The 17,186-nt window shown below is 38.7% G+C and overlaps 1 protein-coding gene across 9 annotated transcripts in view; it reads right to left on the reverse strand.

Annotated features, from left to right (window-relative positions):
* Window positions 1-17,186, reverse strand: part of sh3kbp1.S (SH3-domain kinase binding protein 1 S homeolog) — a 203,439-nt gene that overhangs the window by 38,717 nt on the left and 147,536 nt on the right. For 7 of the 9 annotated variants that reach the window (XM_041583615.1, XM_041583613.1, XM_041583617.1 and 4 more), the window contains one exon: window positions 3,397-3,472. In XM_041583615.1, coding sequence (XP_041439549.1) covers window positions 3,397-3,472 — 76 coding nt within the window. Of the gene's footprint in view, window positions 1-3,396; window positions 3,473-9,011; window positions 9,050-12,811; window positions 12,916-17,186 lie in introns of those variants that run through there. The other 2 variants (XM_041583618.1, XM_041583619.1) reach the window with 2 other exon arrangements.

A 17,186-nucleotide genomic window follows, 5' to 3' on the forward strand; every position in this document is an offset into this window, starting at 1 on the left:
CGGCATGGTTTTGGAGTGGCCCTCGGGTGCCTATTATTTTTTTGTTGTTGTTTTTTTAAATCCCTCCCCACCCTTCTGCCACAGATTTCCATAGGAAATCCAGTGATGGAGCTAAGGGGGTGAGGGGTAGGGGGGCTGAGGAAGAATGTGGAAGTGATGTCAGCTCACCAGCGTGTGATGTTAGAGTGCACGACGTAGGGGAGTGTTTAGGTTTGATGCTTAGGGCGGCATCGGACCTAAATACAGCCCTGCAATAAGACCTGTGCACTCTTATTGTGGTGTAAAATCAGGAGTACATTCAGGTGTAAGAAGAACAACACAGCTTTATAATTATCACTTTTACTTTACACACCTTTATAAATATAGACATTAAGCTTTGCAATGGACTATTTCTACAATTGCTATTTATGGCTTTGACTCATAAGGCCTTTGGCAGAACTTTCTAAATGGGACATTTTATCAACACTGTTTCTTTGACCTAAATGATTGTCAAGTATTTAAAAATGTATATATATATACCCTTTATTTAGCAAATATTAAGAAGAGGATGTATACAGAAATGTATATTTTCTTCTTAACCTTTTCCCTTACTGCCAAAAGTAAAAGGTTATACCTCTGTTTGGTCACTAGAGGACCCCAGCATGCTATTATTGGTTTACATAGGTCCATTTCCAAGAAATCTAGCTATAGAGTGGACTTTTCCCTTAAGGTGGCCATAGACGCAAAGATCCTTTCGTACGGATCGAGGATTCGTACAATTTTCGGACCGTGTGTGGAGAGTCCCGACATTTTTCGTCCGGCGGAGAACGGTCGTTTGGTCGATTGGACAGGTTTGATTTTGTCCCGACCGTCCCGCCAGAGCCCATTGCGTTCTCATCGTAATCTGATTATTCGCCCATAGAGCCTAACGTTCAGATTACCCCCGATATAGCCATGCCCGTTAGTGGCATATCGGGGAAAGATCGGCTTGTTTGGCAATGTCGCCAAACGAGCGGATTTTTCCGTCTATGGCCAATACCACTCAATGTTAAATATGTGGAAATGACAGGCTTTATGTTTTTGATGTATGCATGCTCTGTAACTGCTTTTCATTTGCAACAATAGTCATTGCAAATCTTGATTAAACGCCTTATCATACTAGGTGAGTTTAAAGTGCAGTTTTAGTGAAACTCTGTAAATGTTCGGCAGCACATTCTCAAAATAATGGTAAATAATGTGTGTAGCAAAAATGTGCCATTCCATTGGCCCTCCAATAAAAAGATCAGCTGCAATTCCCATTAGTGGCTTTTCTCTGCATAACTGTATCCCAGGGAAGAAAAACACATATATTATCCTTTAAAATGACATATGCAGATGGGCAAATTAGTGAATAATACAACCTGAGACACTTTAGGCTGGGGTGTCAGACTTATTTTGGCTGGCAGGTTGCATTTTAATAGAAAGAAAGGGAGGGAGCAGAGGCAAAGATTAATGTCTATTTTCTAAATAGTCCAAAGAGTGCATAGCAGTGTCAAAAAAGTGCATAAATTATGTAGTTGATTCACATTCTTCAGAGTTCATAAATGAATATGCCCATCATCCAAACAGCATCATGTTTTGTAAATGCACCTCATTTTCCCCACTGACTGTGTATGCATTCTAAATTTAGGCAAGATTGTCCAAATCTATGGAAATGCATCAAATAATACATTGCATGCTAAAAACTGTACCAAAAAGCATAAAAACACAGAAAACCAAGATTAAAGGTAGTGGCTACTTTAAGGTGCCCATTTACTAACAATCGAGTTGCTATATTTTCCACAAATCACAAAAAATTTGTGATTTTTCCATTTTTCTATAAAGCTCTAAAAAATTTAGATTTATCAAGCAGAAAAACCATGAAAGCCTTTCATGCCAAAAGTTGTCGAGGTGCTGTAGAAGTCAATGGGAAGAGCACTGATAGTATTGGACAATTTTTAAATCAATCAGAATCTTAGAGGTTTTCGGATTTTTTTCCTCTCTACAAATTGTCCAAAAAACGAAAATTTTTAGAGCCTTTCGCAGTATTCTGATTTTTTTTTTTTTTTTAGATCGATCAGCACTTTTTTGGGTTTGTACTTTTTAGAATCTGAACTTTTAATAAATTCGATGACAATTATGGTTTTAGAGTTTGTGAGTTTAGTCGTGTTTTCAAAAACCTCTAATAAATAAACCGCAAAGTATTAATTCTCAGAACTTCTCATAGAAGTGTAAAGAACCTACAAGGTTTGTCAGACACACAACCCACTTGCTTTTGTAAACCACAACTCCCAGCAAGTATTGCAAATATGAATTCCTTTCATTTGAAAACTGGGCATCCCGGAGGTTTAAATTTAAAGGAATTGTTCAGTATAAAAATAAAAAATGGGTAAATGGATAGACTGTGCAAAAATAGTTAGTTATCCAAAAATGTAATGTACAAAGACTGGAGTGACTGGATGTGTAACATAATAGCCAGAACACTACTTCCTGCTTTGCAGCTCTCTTTGTTTCCACTGATTGGTTACCAGGCAGTAACTAATCAATGACTTTTGGGGGGGGGGCATATGGGTCATAAATGTTTGCTTTTGAATCTGATTAAGGATCAGATGCTAAGGATCAATTACAAACTCACTGAACAGTTATGTCCCATGTGGGCCCCCCTTAAAGTCGCTGACTAACTCAGAGTTAGAGAGCTGAAAAGCAGGAAGTAGTGTTCTGCCTATTATGTTAGACATCCAGTCACTCCAGCCTTTATAGATTACATTTTTGGCTAACTAACTATATTAGAAACATTTTTTATTTTGCACAGCCCATCTGTTTACCCAGTTTTTATTTTTACACTGAACTGTTCCTTTAAACCTGCAATCAAACATATTTCCAACCTCAACCAGAGTGTGGTATCAGTGGTAGTATAAAGGTGCACAGGTAAAGAAGCTGATGGTGACACAAGGGTCACAACAGATGCCAGGGGCAGGCCTTTGACCCAATGCAAATTAAACTAAGCAATTGCATAAGGTGCTCTACAAGTAACATATATGGCAGAAATTGCTATACCAAGGCCAGTGGATCTTTCAACAACTCCTGCTTTATTAAATTACTGGAATTCTTTTTTGCAGTCAGACATTGTAAAAAAACAGGTTATTTCCATGAGTAGAGAGCCAGTGTGTAGAAATCAGTGGCAATTGTTGGCTAAACTATGATTTTGCTTCACAGGTACTTAAATAACTGTGTTTGGTGGCACTGTCAACCAATGCAGCAGCACCCAGCTTTATAACTGAGAACTGAACATAATTGCCAATACTGTATGAGTTGGAAAGGCTGCAGTTAAACATGGCTCACGAGTAAATAAAAATAGGGGGTCCCTGTTATAAACTACAGTATATAGAATCAACTTACGTTTTGTTTTGCTCTCTGTCTCTATTTTCATCGTATCCTGTGAAGTCACAGTGGGTGGCATTTTCTTCCCCATTGCCTGCAACGATTAAAACAGATCACATTAATTTACTTATTTCCAAATGGAAACATGTTCTGTGTTATTTCCATCTGGGTACTTATTTTAATTCAGCTTTCAGATGATAAAATATTAAACAGATTATATCAATACAATATAGAATAATACGGAACATGAAAACCCATCAGCTGGACTTTACTGCATTTACACTTTTGTTTAAATTAATGTTGAACTTCAAATTTTGAATATTTTTTATTTCTTTAGTTTTGAAAATAAAATTACAGCATATGGATGCCCTCCTGGAAGTTTGGGTAGTCATAATTTCCCTTAGGTTAGATTTGGCCCAGTTGGCTCTGGTACACTATTTTATTCTATGAAAGCTGTAACAGTGTAAAAGGCAATTGAATAGGAAATAATCATGTTGTTTGCCTTGTTTGTTCTATTAGGCAAGAGCCACACAAACTATGGCCATACACACACTTGTTTGGCGAAGTTAACAGATTAGTGGACCTTTCACCGATATGCCTGCCTTAAGGTGGGTGATATGAAGCCGATCTGGTCGCCGAGTGATTGGATCACAACTATGGAGATACATTGGAGCGAGCCTCATTGTGACTCCAGCAGATTTTCGGGGGAAGCCCACTGGAGGACCCCAAACATGGCCAATAAGCCACAGAGTTGGCTTGTGTATGATTACCTTCTCTTGGGACTTCTACCCAAGGCCGATCCTCAACAGTAAGATGACAATTTTTCCAGGAGTCAGTGGGCCCTCTTGCTTCTAACCATTTAGCCTATTTCATGGTAATTCCCTATTGATTTATGGGAAAAATGCTTAATAATGGAAGAACAGAGTAAGTAGATATAAAAGACTAGGAGAATAAAGAAGTTGAGTGAGGAGAGGAGGAATAAGAGTTTGGAAACTGGGCTCACAGTCTAAGGTTTTCTGGTGGGCCCCTGGCATCCCAGTCCGACACTGAACAGGATCAGTTTCCACTACAAAAAAATTCTAGTCTCATACTGAAGATAAATAGAAGCAAATAATTATTGTTGTTTCTCTGCAGCCAATTAAATAAACAGCTTAATTTTTTCCCCTTCTGAATGGCTATAATCAATTCTGACCAGTGTAATTATCCTACATTCATTTTACAGTTATCATGCAGATTTAATAGCACAGCAAATACATTAAAGGCCTATTTAGTCTCCTGGTAATTAACTCTTTTAAGTGGTTCTGTGGGTAACCTCCTTCCTACTGCTGAAGATTCAGCTTAAGCCTTAAACCAATAAGCAATAAATTAATTTTCATTTCCGACTTATCACAGAAGCTATATTGGCATATATTATGCTGACTTATGCAGCCAGTTGTATTCCCTTAAAATGTGTGTTGTTATTCCATTCGTTTTTTGTAAACTGATCAGTTTTTTTTGCTTAAATTAATGAAATAAAAATAATTGTACTTCTGGGAACTCTGCAAAACTATCTAACTGGGCCTCCATAAAGTTTCTAAACCAGCAGCCTAAAATACAATGTCAACAGGCAAGCTGCAGCTAATTACTGTTCACTACAGATTAATGGACAACATATTTTGATGTTATGTTATTTGACTAAAGAAGGGAAGGCTAAGAGGAAAGAAATGTTGCTTTAAGAGGATCAGCAAAGATTAATTTAAATCAAGGATGAGCGAAGAGAATGGGAAATCTGCTCAAGCAGTAGCAGGAGAAATAATTGGAAGGTTCCACTCATTTTCCTATCTTGAATGTTAGCCCCAGGTTATAAATCCTGATAGAATTCTCTTGGACAAGGGTAACATATGACTTCTCTCAGAGTAAAATCGAAAAAATGTTTGTATTAAATAAGCAGAGAGTCATGGTACAACAAACACAGTACATCAAACTCATTGATAAGTGAAAGGCAAATTTGCTCAAGCAGGAGCAGGAGAAAAAAATTGGAAGGCTCCACTCTTAGAAGTCATTCCCCTATCTTGAGAGGTATAGCACCAGGTTTTAAATCCCCGGTGCATGATGGAACTTGACAGAATGCTCTTGGACAAGGGTAAGATATGGCTCCTCTCAGAGCAAAATCTAAAAACTTTATTTTGAATAAGCAGAGGCACGAGGTAAATCAAACACAGCAACCAATAGATCAGCCCTTGGTGGTTGGCAAAGGGAGCTATCAATGCCTTTTATTTAGAGAAAGTAATATGGTTATAAGGAAGACTTATAGAGCTGCAGCCCAAGATTTTCTTAGCAGCCAGGCTCCTTACAACCCTCTAACAAGTCGTGTTGAAGTTATCCTCAAAACAGACAATACAGTTCTGCTACCAACGTCACTGACGTGACACTGGCATTGTGTTATTAACCCATGCCTCGCTGCAATCAGATGAGTCTTCACTGACACACAGGATGTATATCACATTCATATAAAAATATAGAACATTTTAAATGGTTCATAAACTATATATATATATATATATATTTATATATATATATATATATATATATATATATATATATATATACACGAATTCCTTAAGTTCTTGCAGAAAATGTCCTTGTTCACTGGCAAGGAAAAATAAATACAGTACAAGGAAATCCTTCTAAAAAGGACATTATTTTCCATCCGGGTGTGATGACCTATCGCCATGTTACCAAGCATGTCATTTACATGGGAGTATCTTATAGTGGTAATTTTCCTACTAGGACAGAGAGTGTCATGACTGTTGTTATAGTACAACACACCTACTATAATTGGCATTATAATTAGTTTTATTTTTGTGTTTTAAAAAGGGCAATCCACATCTGTCAGTGAATAAGCTTGGGGTAAATATTTGTTCTATGTATTTAAGGTTTTGTGAGGTATATCAAGTATCTGATTGGTTGCTTTGTTTTCTGCGTTGGTATGGGCTGCCCCTATATGTGTATAAAAGCCCCCAAAGCATGGGTTTGTTGTAGAATTGCTATGGTTTAATTCTGGTGTGCAGAACTAACATTAACTGGAAGCAGGGGATACCACCAGACATGATTATTAGAAGCACCAGATATATCCAATAGGATTGTGATCCCCAACCAGAAGCTTGCGAGCAACATGTTGTTCACCAACCCCTTGGATGTTGCTCCCAGTGGCCTCAAAGCAGGTGCTTATTTTTGAGTTCCAGGCTTGCAGGCAAGTTTTGGTTGCATAAAAACCAGTTATACTGCCAAACGGAGCCTCTTGTAGGCTGCCAGTATAGGGACTATAGCCATATAGGGGCTACCAAATAGCCAATCACAGCCCTTATTTGGCATCCCAGGAAGTTTTTGTATGCCTGTGTTGCTCTCCAACTCTTTTTATTTTTGAATGTGGCTCACGGGTAAAAAGGGTTGGGGACCCCCGAAATAGGAAGTCTTGTGGCAACACTATTCCTGAGAGCTGGAGTTGTCATTTGGTTCTCATCTGGAAATAGTGCAGAGGGAGGCTGTTGGAGGGCTGCCACCTCCTGCTGCACAGGGCCAGGCTTTGCTTACTTCTGCTGTTACAGCTTGTCCCTTCAATCCTGCTTCTGTCCTCCAATAGTCACAGCCCCAAAGTTTCAGAAATCTCCATTACTACAGCACATATCACAAACAACAGCATCACAAGAATATGTGTTTTATGGGCCAGATAGGAAGAACACGTTCATGCAGGCCCGGACTGAGAATTAAAAAAGGCCCTGGCATTTCAGGTACACAGAGGCCCAATCAGTCCACAAAGAGGCCCAAACAGCCCCCACCAGCCCACTAAATACTGACTTTCTATGGGACCTTATAGCAGCCCCTCTGGCATTTGCCAGAACCCACAGATTGCCAGTCCGGGCCTGCGTTCATGTACAAAAGGGACATGTTATATAAACTCTGCTTTATTTGTCCATAAATATAATGGGCTATGCTGAGTAAATAAATATATTTTTTATTATCAAAGATAAAAAAAATTCTCACAAAATATTTTTCACCAAAAAGATTTAATGACTGAGAATTTATGGCTGATCCTCTAGGACAGGGATCCCCAACCTTTTTAACCTGTGAGCAACATTCAGAAGTAAAAGGAGTTGTTGAGCAACACAAGCATGAAACATGTTCCTGGGGTGCCAAATAAGGGATGTGATTGGCCATTTTTAGCCTCTATGTGAATTGTCAACCTACATTGAGGTTCTGTTTGGCAGTGCACCTGTTTTTTTTACAACCAAAACTTGCCCCCAAGCCTGGTATTCAAAAATAAGCACCTGCTTTGAGGCCACTGGGAGCAACATCCAAGGGGTTGGAGAGAAACATGTTGCTCACGAGCTACTGGTTGGGGATCACTGCTCTAGGATATTAGGACACAAAAATGCAACAATACCCCAGCAGTGATCCCCTAATGGTTTCAGCTGGCAAATAGGGGAGTGAATGGACAAGTGCATTTCTTGGGCATCAAACCCTAGTCCATGTGGCCAGTGCTGTTGGCAATCACAGTTGTGCTTAACAGTGCAGACAATTGCCATACAGTTTTTGGCAACAGCACCAGCAAAAAGTTGTGGCCCCTTTCTATCTGCACATTTGCAGATACTAGTACGAACTGACAATAATTTCATAGTACAGGTATGGGATCCGTTATCCGGAAACCCTTTATACAGAAAGCTCTGAATTAAGCAAAGGCCATGTCCCATAGACTTATTATATTTATTATTATTTATTGTACTTGATCCCAACTAAGATATAATTAATCCTTATTGGGTTTATTTAAGGTTTATATGATTTTCAAATAGACTTAAGGTATGAAGATTCAAATTACAGAAAGATGCATTATCCATAAAACCTCAGGTCCTGAGCATTCTGGATAACAGGTCCTATACCTGTACAGGTATTGGATCTGTTTTCTCCCACAGAATCCATTTTAATGTAATCATTTAATGGTTTCCTCTTTCCTTGTAATAATAAAAAAGTACATTGCACTTGATCCAAACTAAGATATAATTAATCCTAATTTGAGGCAAAACAATTCTATTGAGTGTATTGTTTAGATTATTATTTTAGAAGACTTAAGGTATAGAGAACAAAATTACAAAGAGACTCCTTATATGGAAAGGCCCAGGTCCCGAGCATTCTGTATAATAGGTCCCATACCTATATTAAGAGGCATTACAACAGACCCTAGTGCAGGAGTGCAGGAGAAACACAAGCATGTAGCCATTTCCCGGGGGGAGGCAGATAAAGGATATGATTGGCTATAGAGTTGCCCGATGTGGATTGGCAGTCTACAGGAGGCTCTATTTGCCAATAAACCTGGTTTTTATACAACCAAAACTTGCCTCCAAGGCAGGAATTGAAAAATAAGCACCTGCTTTGAGGTCACTGGGAGCAACATCCAAGGGGTTGGCCCAAGAATGTCTACTTTAAAGCTGGACACATATAGAATAAATGTTCTGAAAAGCAAACTGCATTGCTGCACTATAGTAATGCACTCTGAAGCCCGGAACTACATTGTCTGGATTAAAGGGGAACTAAACCCTGACTTTGCTTGCAGGTCTATGACAAATACAGAAAATACACCCCTGATCAGCTGCACTTACCTTCAGGGTACCAGTACTGTCTCCCTGTCAAGAAGTTAACTGATGCCTATGTTATTGCAGAGACTCATCGCTAAGTTCTAATGCACTGAGATCATTCCAGAGGAGGATTTTGGGCTGTGGCCAGTGATGTCACTAGCTCACAGTCTGTATAGAATAATAGTCTGCTATTGCTATGACTTGCCTCCAAATTTGCTCCTAGAAACCCCTAGGGTGTAGGTTACTAAGATCCACTGATGACACATCTTGTTCTAAGTGTGAGCAGCGTGCGTTTCTCTGTACACCCCTAGTGCATAAGTTACAATGCTTCATTCACATATCAAAGTTGAGGCTGGACCCTTTTCGGATAGAAACAGAAGGCAGTTCATAACTGGAGCTTATACTGCCTCTTTGTGAATTGTTCTTCAGCATATACAATTGGTTACATTTTCATGCATTTTAAAGCATCTAAAAATACATCAGAGAACAAAAAGTGAAAAGCTTCCGGCTTCCAAACCAAAATTTGACAAAGAAGCCCACATAACACAGAAACCCCTAATATACTTGTCTCAGTTACCTGTTTCTTCAAAAAGTATGAATAAATGCCATTTTCTATGTTGAAATCCAGCTGTTTAACAGTTCTTCTCTTTCTGCATCATTTGAAATCCTGGCAGGGAAGGAGGGACTAAACACTGATTGTAACAAATTGTAACAATTTCTCCACAGCTTACAGACAGCATGCAGGAACTACATAACCCACAATGCATTGCACTGTGATGTTCTGTTCCTTATTGAAATCACAAGTGCAGGGAATTGTGGGGTTTGGAGGATGCAGGCTGAGGACAGATGGCTGTTGATACAAAGTAACAGTAGTCAGGCAGCTCAGCAAAGTAGTCAGACAGATAAGTGGAAGAGAAGGGAGCTAGGCGTAGGGAACTGTACCAAACCATTAAAAATCATGAAAAGCCTGCTTATTTTTTAATTGATGTATATTGCAAAGTTGCTTGAAAGTATGTTTACTTTTCAAAAAGCTTAAGTTATGTTTGTTATAACTGTATAAATGTTTACCAATTCAATCTGACTACTCGACTCTATTTGGCAGCCAGAAGCTTTTCACTTTTTGTTCTCTGATGTATTTGCAAAAAACTTAAGTTATGTTTGTGTGGAGTTCCCCTTTAACCTAGCCTTGACCATTCTAATTCCAATATTTGACTTATTTTCCTTTTTACCAATTCAATCTGACTACTCAACTCTCCCATCTGGAATTCCAGATTTTGCTATGGTAAATGCCCCAGCCGGAGGAGAGCAGATTCATTGTGATTCTTTTTTTTCCACTTTCCGTTTTCTGATCATACCCTGCTCTATCCATCCTCTACAGATTATGTGATACTTGCAGCTTTTAAGTAAAAACCCACAGAGATTGAACAGCACTCAGCACAAATGCAGTTGTCAGCAAATCTGTACAGCGATGCTTGTATCATACACATAAACTGGCCCACAGACTTACATTCCAGAGCCAAAATGACTTCCCAGTTCTGACATAATTGATATATATACACTGTATATAGGCTGATCTTGTCAACACCGCATCATAAGGGGGTATGGGCTTTATCAAAGATATGTTTTGCCTATGTTACTTTTGAACATACAGCCTATAATATCTAATAAAATGCTGGATCTATACCTGGCAAAGAAAGACCATACAGCAAAATGCATCTATTGATGACGCACAGTTACCCAGCTCTAATAAAGGATCCCTGCTTTCCATCTATAAGAGTAGGCATGCATTCAGTGGCTATTAGGCCTTATAATAGCAGGAACGCTACAGAGTACAAGTTAAAAAAATCACAGCATGACCTAAAACCAGGGGAAAATGTACTAAGGTGAGACAGTTACACTGTTAGCAGTGACATCATATATACAGTATCATATATCAGAGAATAAACATATAAAGCTACTGAAGGAGAGTCCTGTATCTCTCACATTTAGGGACCTTTGGATATCCTGTGTATATTTAATACACAGGGCCCTGTGTATTTTTTTTTACTTATCACTGGCTGGTCTGGTATGGGATCCGTTATCAGGGAACCATTTATCCAGAAGGTGCCGAATTACAGGAAGGACATCTTCCGTAGACTCCATTGTAATGAAATAATTAAAAAAAAATTTAAAATGATTTCCCTGTAATAATAAAACAGTACCTTGTACTTGATTCCAATTAAGATATAGTAAATCTTTACTACTAACAGTCCTCTTGGGTTTAATAAATATTTACGGTAAATATTTTTTTTTTTAGCAAACTTAAAGGGGTTGTTCACCTTCAAATTAACTTTTAGTATGATGTAGAGAGTGATATACTATGACAATTTGCCATTGTTTTTCATTTTTTATTATTTGCTGCTTTTGAGTTATTTAGCTTTTTATTCAGCAGCTCTCTAGTTTGCCATTTCAGTGATCTGGTTGCTAGGATCCAAATTACCCTAGCAACCATGGATTGATTTGAATAAGAGCCTGGTATATGAATAGGAGAAGCCCGAATAGAAAGATGAGTAATAAAAAGTAGCAATAACGATTAATTTGTGGCTTTACAGAGCATTTGTTTTAGATGGGCTCAGTGACCCCCATTTCAAAACTGGAAAAAGGAAGAGGAAGAGGAAAAGGAAGGCAAATAATTCAAAATGATCAAATAATGAAGACCAATTGAAACTTTGCTTAAAATTGGCAATTCTATAACACACTAAAACTTAACTTAAAGGTGAACCACCCCTTTAAGGTATGGAGATCCAAATTATGGAAACATCCCTTATCCGGAAAAACCCCAGGTCCCGAGCATTCTGGATAACAGGTCCCATACCTGTATATATCATGGTGGGGACTGAGGAATATACATATTCATCGATGGGGACCTGAAGATACAGCAAGAGAATATGGGGTAATTTATAAAGTTCACGCAGTGCGTATGTATCCGCAAATGGTTGTATTGCAAATGTTTTTTCTTGAACGCTAAAATATTACACTACTGTGCCCGTCTTTCCGTTTTTTTGCAAATTTGCATTGCACATAAATTTTCTCCGATTTAAATTTGCAATTTCCGTAACTGTTTTGCAAATATTTTCTCTGCCACCAAAGTTATGGCGTAAGTGTGTGCAGAAATATTTGCGCAGGGCAGATATAGTCACCGTGCGAATCAATCTGCGCTGCGTGAAGTTTATAAGTAAGCCCCACTGTTGGGGACCTATAAACATATCATGCCTATGCTGTACATAAGAATCATTTCTTCTTGCCATGAGTAAAACTCATTTTTTTTGCATAAATTATAAAACTCAAATCCTTGTACATATGCAATATAAAAAATAAAAATGTGTGTGAGCATAACCCATATTTGCAGAGCGCTCTTAAAGTGCTTATGTCGTAACGGCAACGGCTCATCCCTCATTCTACCTTGTAGTGAAGAGGCTCATAGGAAAAGTAAACGAGTTAAAAATTAAGAACATCTGGAAACGTAACGGCTGAAATAACCAAACTAAGAGGATATTTACATATCAACTGTATTTGTTTTTATACAATAGAGAATGCATGAATACAGTATCAGCTGTTAACTACATTTCCCAGCATTCACAGCAGCCATGGGAGCTGTAGTTCAAACACAGCTGGACAGTCGCAGACGCTCTGGTCCTTGCTGGTCATTTCAATGAAGCTTTTACATGTATGGTTTAGTTTAGGAAAGCCGGCTCAATTGCTAATTCTGCCACATCACAGCTGTAAGCATTAAAAGAAAAACGGAAAGGAGGAGAAAAAATATAAGAAAATGTAGATTGAAATACCTCTTCTCCCATTGTGAAATCTGTCTGCAGTCTAAAATGTCCAAGAAGTCAGCACCCAATATCCACCCACTTCCTTTAAGCAGCTAAATACACAAAGCCTGACAGACACAGCCTAATACTGAGTCACGCTTAGGGCCATACGAGCATGCAGGAAAAACAAAGATTGCATTTGTTTATTGCACAGGAAGCTTGGAGCTGTTCACCAGTTTGGAGACTTTACGTTGGAAGCTTCCACTTTTTCCTCTCCTCCCCGAATGCAGTTAAATACTAGTCACTGGCAGCAGAGATGCAGATAAAGATGGTTTAACGTATTAAATGCTGCCAGTGGGGTTCTCCCTCTAAGCAAGCTATTCACGTGCTTCGCTGAAATAGAAAGGCTTCTGTGTTTATAGGGGGCCGTAATGGGAAAAACTTTTAAAAGGGTCACTTGTGTTCATGGGTCTTGAAGCCACACGGAAATCTGTATTTAAGAAGTGTAGCAAGCCACACCAAATGCAAATTATAGTAAAAGGCAGCGTCCAATCAAAAGACTGCACAAGAAAAGAACGTGCAGTTTTAAGCAACTTCTCAAAAAACATTTAGGGGCAGATTTATCAAGGGTTGAATTTTGAGGGTTAAAAAAAATGGAGCAATGGCCTTTCTGTAATTTGGAGCTTACTGTATAATGGGTTTCCGGGTTACAGTCTCCATACCTGAAGTACCATGAGTGCCAATCTAGTTCTTTGCACAATGTTATACTGAAAGCAAAAGCACTGTCGTGACTTTAAGGCTTATATTACATACTACAGCATCACTTGTTGCAAATAAAACAACATTTTCTCTGAATAGTTGCATTTATACACTGCCTATACACTGAAAATGCATCAGTCAAGCAAATTTGTAACTCCCACTCGTGTTTTAGAGTTAATATGCAAGAAAAAAAGATTGAGTGCAATACAATCTACACTCATATTGTTTACAGAACACTCAGATGCTTTTAAATACGCTGTCACATTAGCTATGTCTGAGGCTTGCCAACATTCCATACTGCAGCTCATTGTAACCATGAGTTAAAGTAAGAATCTCACCCTAGGAAGCACCCACTTGACCAAGCCCAATTTTGTAGCCACACCCCCTAATTACCATGTTCATTTTACTAAATTTGTCAGGTTATGAAAGTTCAAACATATTTCTGTGTTTTTTTTTCAGTTATTACAGTTTTACTAATGAAGGTGAATTGCCCTTTAAGCTGTGAGTCTAACTTCTCCCAAGAGACCTGTTATCTCATATAGTTACAATTACTTATTTGCTTATCTCAAAATTGTTACAAAAGTATCTTATCTGCAGCTGTGGCTGTTCTGGGCTCTCTCTCCAAAAGCCAATTAAGTTAGAAACATTGTTTCTTTTTCTGCCTGTTCAGTGCAGAGAAAATCTGGACTTTCCAGTACAAACGAGGGACTGCGGGTTAGAGGGACTGTCCCTCTAAAACGGGACAGTTGGGAGGTATGCCAATGTAGAGGGGTCCATACTTGTGGCAGCAAGGGGTGGCCGTGTTGTCCTGATCAATAGCGAGCTATTTATCAAAATTCAAATTTGTGTCATTTTAGAGTTTTTCGTGGCCAATGGAAAACATGAACGTCCATTTATTTATTAAAAGATCTGAATATAAAAAGCACAAACGAATAAAACCCTGAACAAATACAAAAACCTCAAAATCCTTGTTTTTGTAAGAATTTTCATGCGATTGTGAACAAAATGAATAAATCATCCCCTTCAGTGACATAATTTAGCCAAATGAACTTGCATTGCACAGAATACCCCAGAGCTCAGAGTCAATAGCGTTGTGCTGCTAAAAATCCTTGCTTTCGATCTTTCAAAACAAAACATACATTGCTCATTGGCTTTATAAATATTTAATGCAGCCAAGGACATTCCTCGAAGTTAAATCATTTAACCTCCTTCAGGTAGGAACATGCTGAGTGATTCCAGCAATGCATTTGTCTCAGCTAATTTGACACTTTATTTCTGTTGCCAATAAGCACAAATGATGCCATTGCCTGGCATAATATGACGAACGCCATGTGTTATGGGTGTTTCCATCCAGGTCAAATGAGGAACATTTATTAAGGGCTTAAAATGATCTTGTTTGCATCTGTATCTTTTCTGGAAGCATTAAATGACAAATCAATTGCTATTTTTATTTTATTGGGTTTCTATGAATGTTTTTGAGATGATGTATGCATTTCCTTGTACAATGCATACATACAAAATGAGATGCTCAAATTTTAACCTCCTGTTTGTTGGTTCCATGTTTTCTTTTTACTGCTTCCAACCCCCCTCCCTGACCTCAAGTGACCAATGCCATCATTAACTGGGCCGCTATGAGAATGCACAATACCCAGTAGGGGAAACTAGATCTCATTTGATACAATGAAACCAAACCTGGACATAGAAATCTAACAGTACATTTACAGGCTACTCATTAGAGTGCCACCCTGTTTCTTTTATCTAATAGAAGGGTATTGAGGGCTACAGCATATGCAAAAATTGAATAGCTAAGTTAACTGCAGATTATTTCCGTTTTCCAAAAAATTACCTTTAGTGATGGCCAAATTTTTCCAGTTTCGAGTGAAATTTGCGAAACGGTAAAAAAATTGTGAAACTCAAAAATTGACGCCAATTCTGATGCTGGACGTGTGGCAGTTTTGACGCAAGCTACTTTTCCAACGTGTGTCCAAACGTTTTTGACGCCAGCGAATTTTCGCGGGAGTTTCACAAATGTATTCGCTGGCAATGAAACGCGGAAATTCAACGCAAATTCGTGCCAGGCCAATTTATTTGCCCATCACTATTGACCTTATTTTTATTTCTCTAACCAAAGTCCCCACTGATTCCTTGGTAAACATATTTCTCCAGTGTCTCATGAGCCTTCAATTTATATCGCTTACATTTATTTTACATTTTATTTATCTATTAATAATGTCAATGATTAGAAGAGTTTGGATGTGAACTTGGTCCCAAATGTATACGTGAAAATTAGACTTGCTTACTGTTATAGAAAGCGTCTCTGTATTTGAAGACACTCATAACACAGAACCTTAGTTACGTTAATATGGCCGCTAGGGAACTCCTGTTCATGGAGTAGCATTGTGTTGCATCCAGTGAACTGTGTCTGGCTCTCAGCATCTACTACAGGCTTCTACTGTGAAAGCATTGATGTCCAGTTCAACAACATAATAGAAGTCTATTGGCTTATCATTTTTCAATTCCTACTGCAGACTCTAAGTCACAATAAACTGGAGAAAATAATTGTCTGTACCTGTACAAGGATAATGGCACATGGTAGCATTCCACTTTTGATGTACAGGTAAGGGATCTGTTATCCAGAATGCTTGGGAACTGGGGTTTTCCGGATAAAGGATCTTTCTGTAATTTGGATCTTCATGCCTTATGTCTACTAGAAAATCATGTAAACATTGAATAAACCCAATAGGCTGGTTTTGCTTCCGATAAGGATTAAGTATTTCTCATTTTGGATCAAGTACAAGGTACTGTTTTATTATTACAGAGAAAAGGAAATAATTTTTAAAAAGTTGATTATTCTGTTCCACAACTCTCCGACCCCATTATCCAAGCAAATCTGCACCACTGTTCAAGCAATGATAACACCTTTCCTGTGGAACAACAAAGGAGCCAGAATCTCCTCTGCTAGATTGATGGCCCCGTATGCCAGGGGGGGCCTGAGTCTCCCCAATTTTTACCTCTACTATATTGCGGCCCAGCTTAGCTATGTCAATTGGTGGCTGACTCAGGACTTAGATAACCCCAATGTTATATTGCAGGCCAGGCTCTTGGGCTCACTGGAGGCCCTAAGGAACTATGTGTATAGAAAGTCTAGGGATTATCCAACATTACCCCCTTGTATGAAAGCCCCTTATACGGCCTGGATGCATATGGTCAGGCTAACTAAAACCAAACAGCCAATACTTTCTCCTATGTTGCCCTTATGGAGGAACTCCCAGTTACAGCAGTTTTATAATGCGGAGGCCATGGGCTACTGGACCTCAAAAAACATTAAATATTTGGGGGACATTGTAGTCAACTCGAGGTTTATGGACATGGTATCTTTGAGGGATAAGATTGCTACTCCCAATTTACCCATGTTTCGGTATCTTCAGTTACGGCACATTTTTTCGGCGCAATTTGGCTCAGGAGATCTAGAAATGGTGGTGCCAACAGTCCTAGCACAATTAAGTAAGGAGGAAACGGCTAAAATGGTCTCGAGTTTATATTCACTCCTCCTGACATCCACTGCCTCACCCTTTCAGTCAGCCTATAAGCAATGGCAGGTAGACATGCCCGGTCTGAGTGAAGACCAGTGGGATGAGACAACGGG

Source organism: Xenopus laevis, chromosome 2S (genome assembly GCF_017654675.1).
Source record: "Xenopus laevis strain J_2021 chromosome 2S, Xenopus_laevis_v10.1, whole genome shotgun sequence".
NCBI lineage: Eukaryota > Metazoa > Chordata > Amphibia > Anura > Pipidae > Xenopus > Xenopus laevis.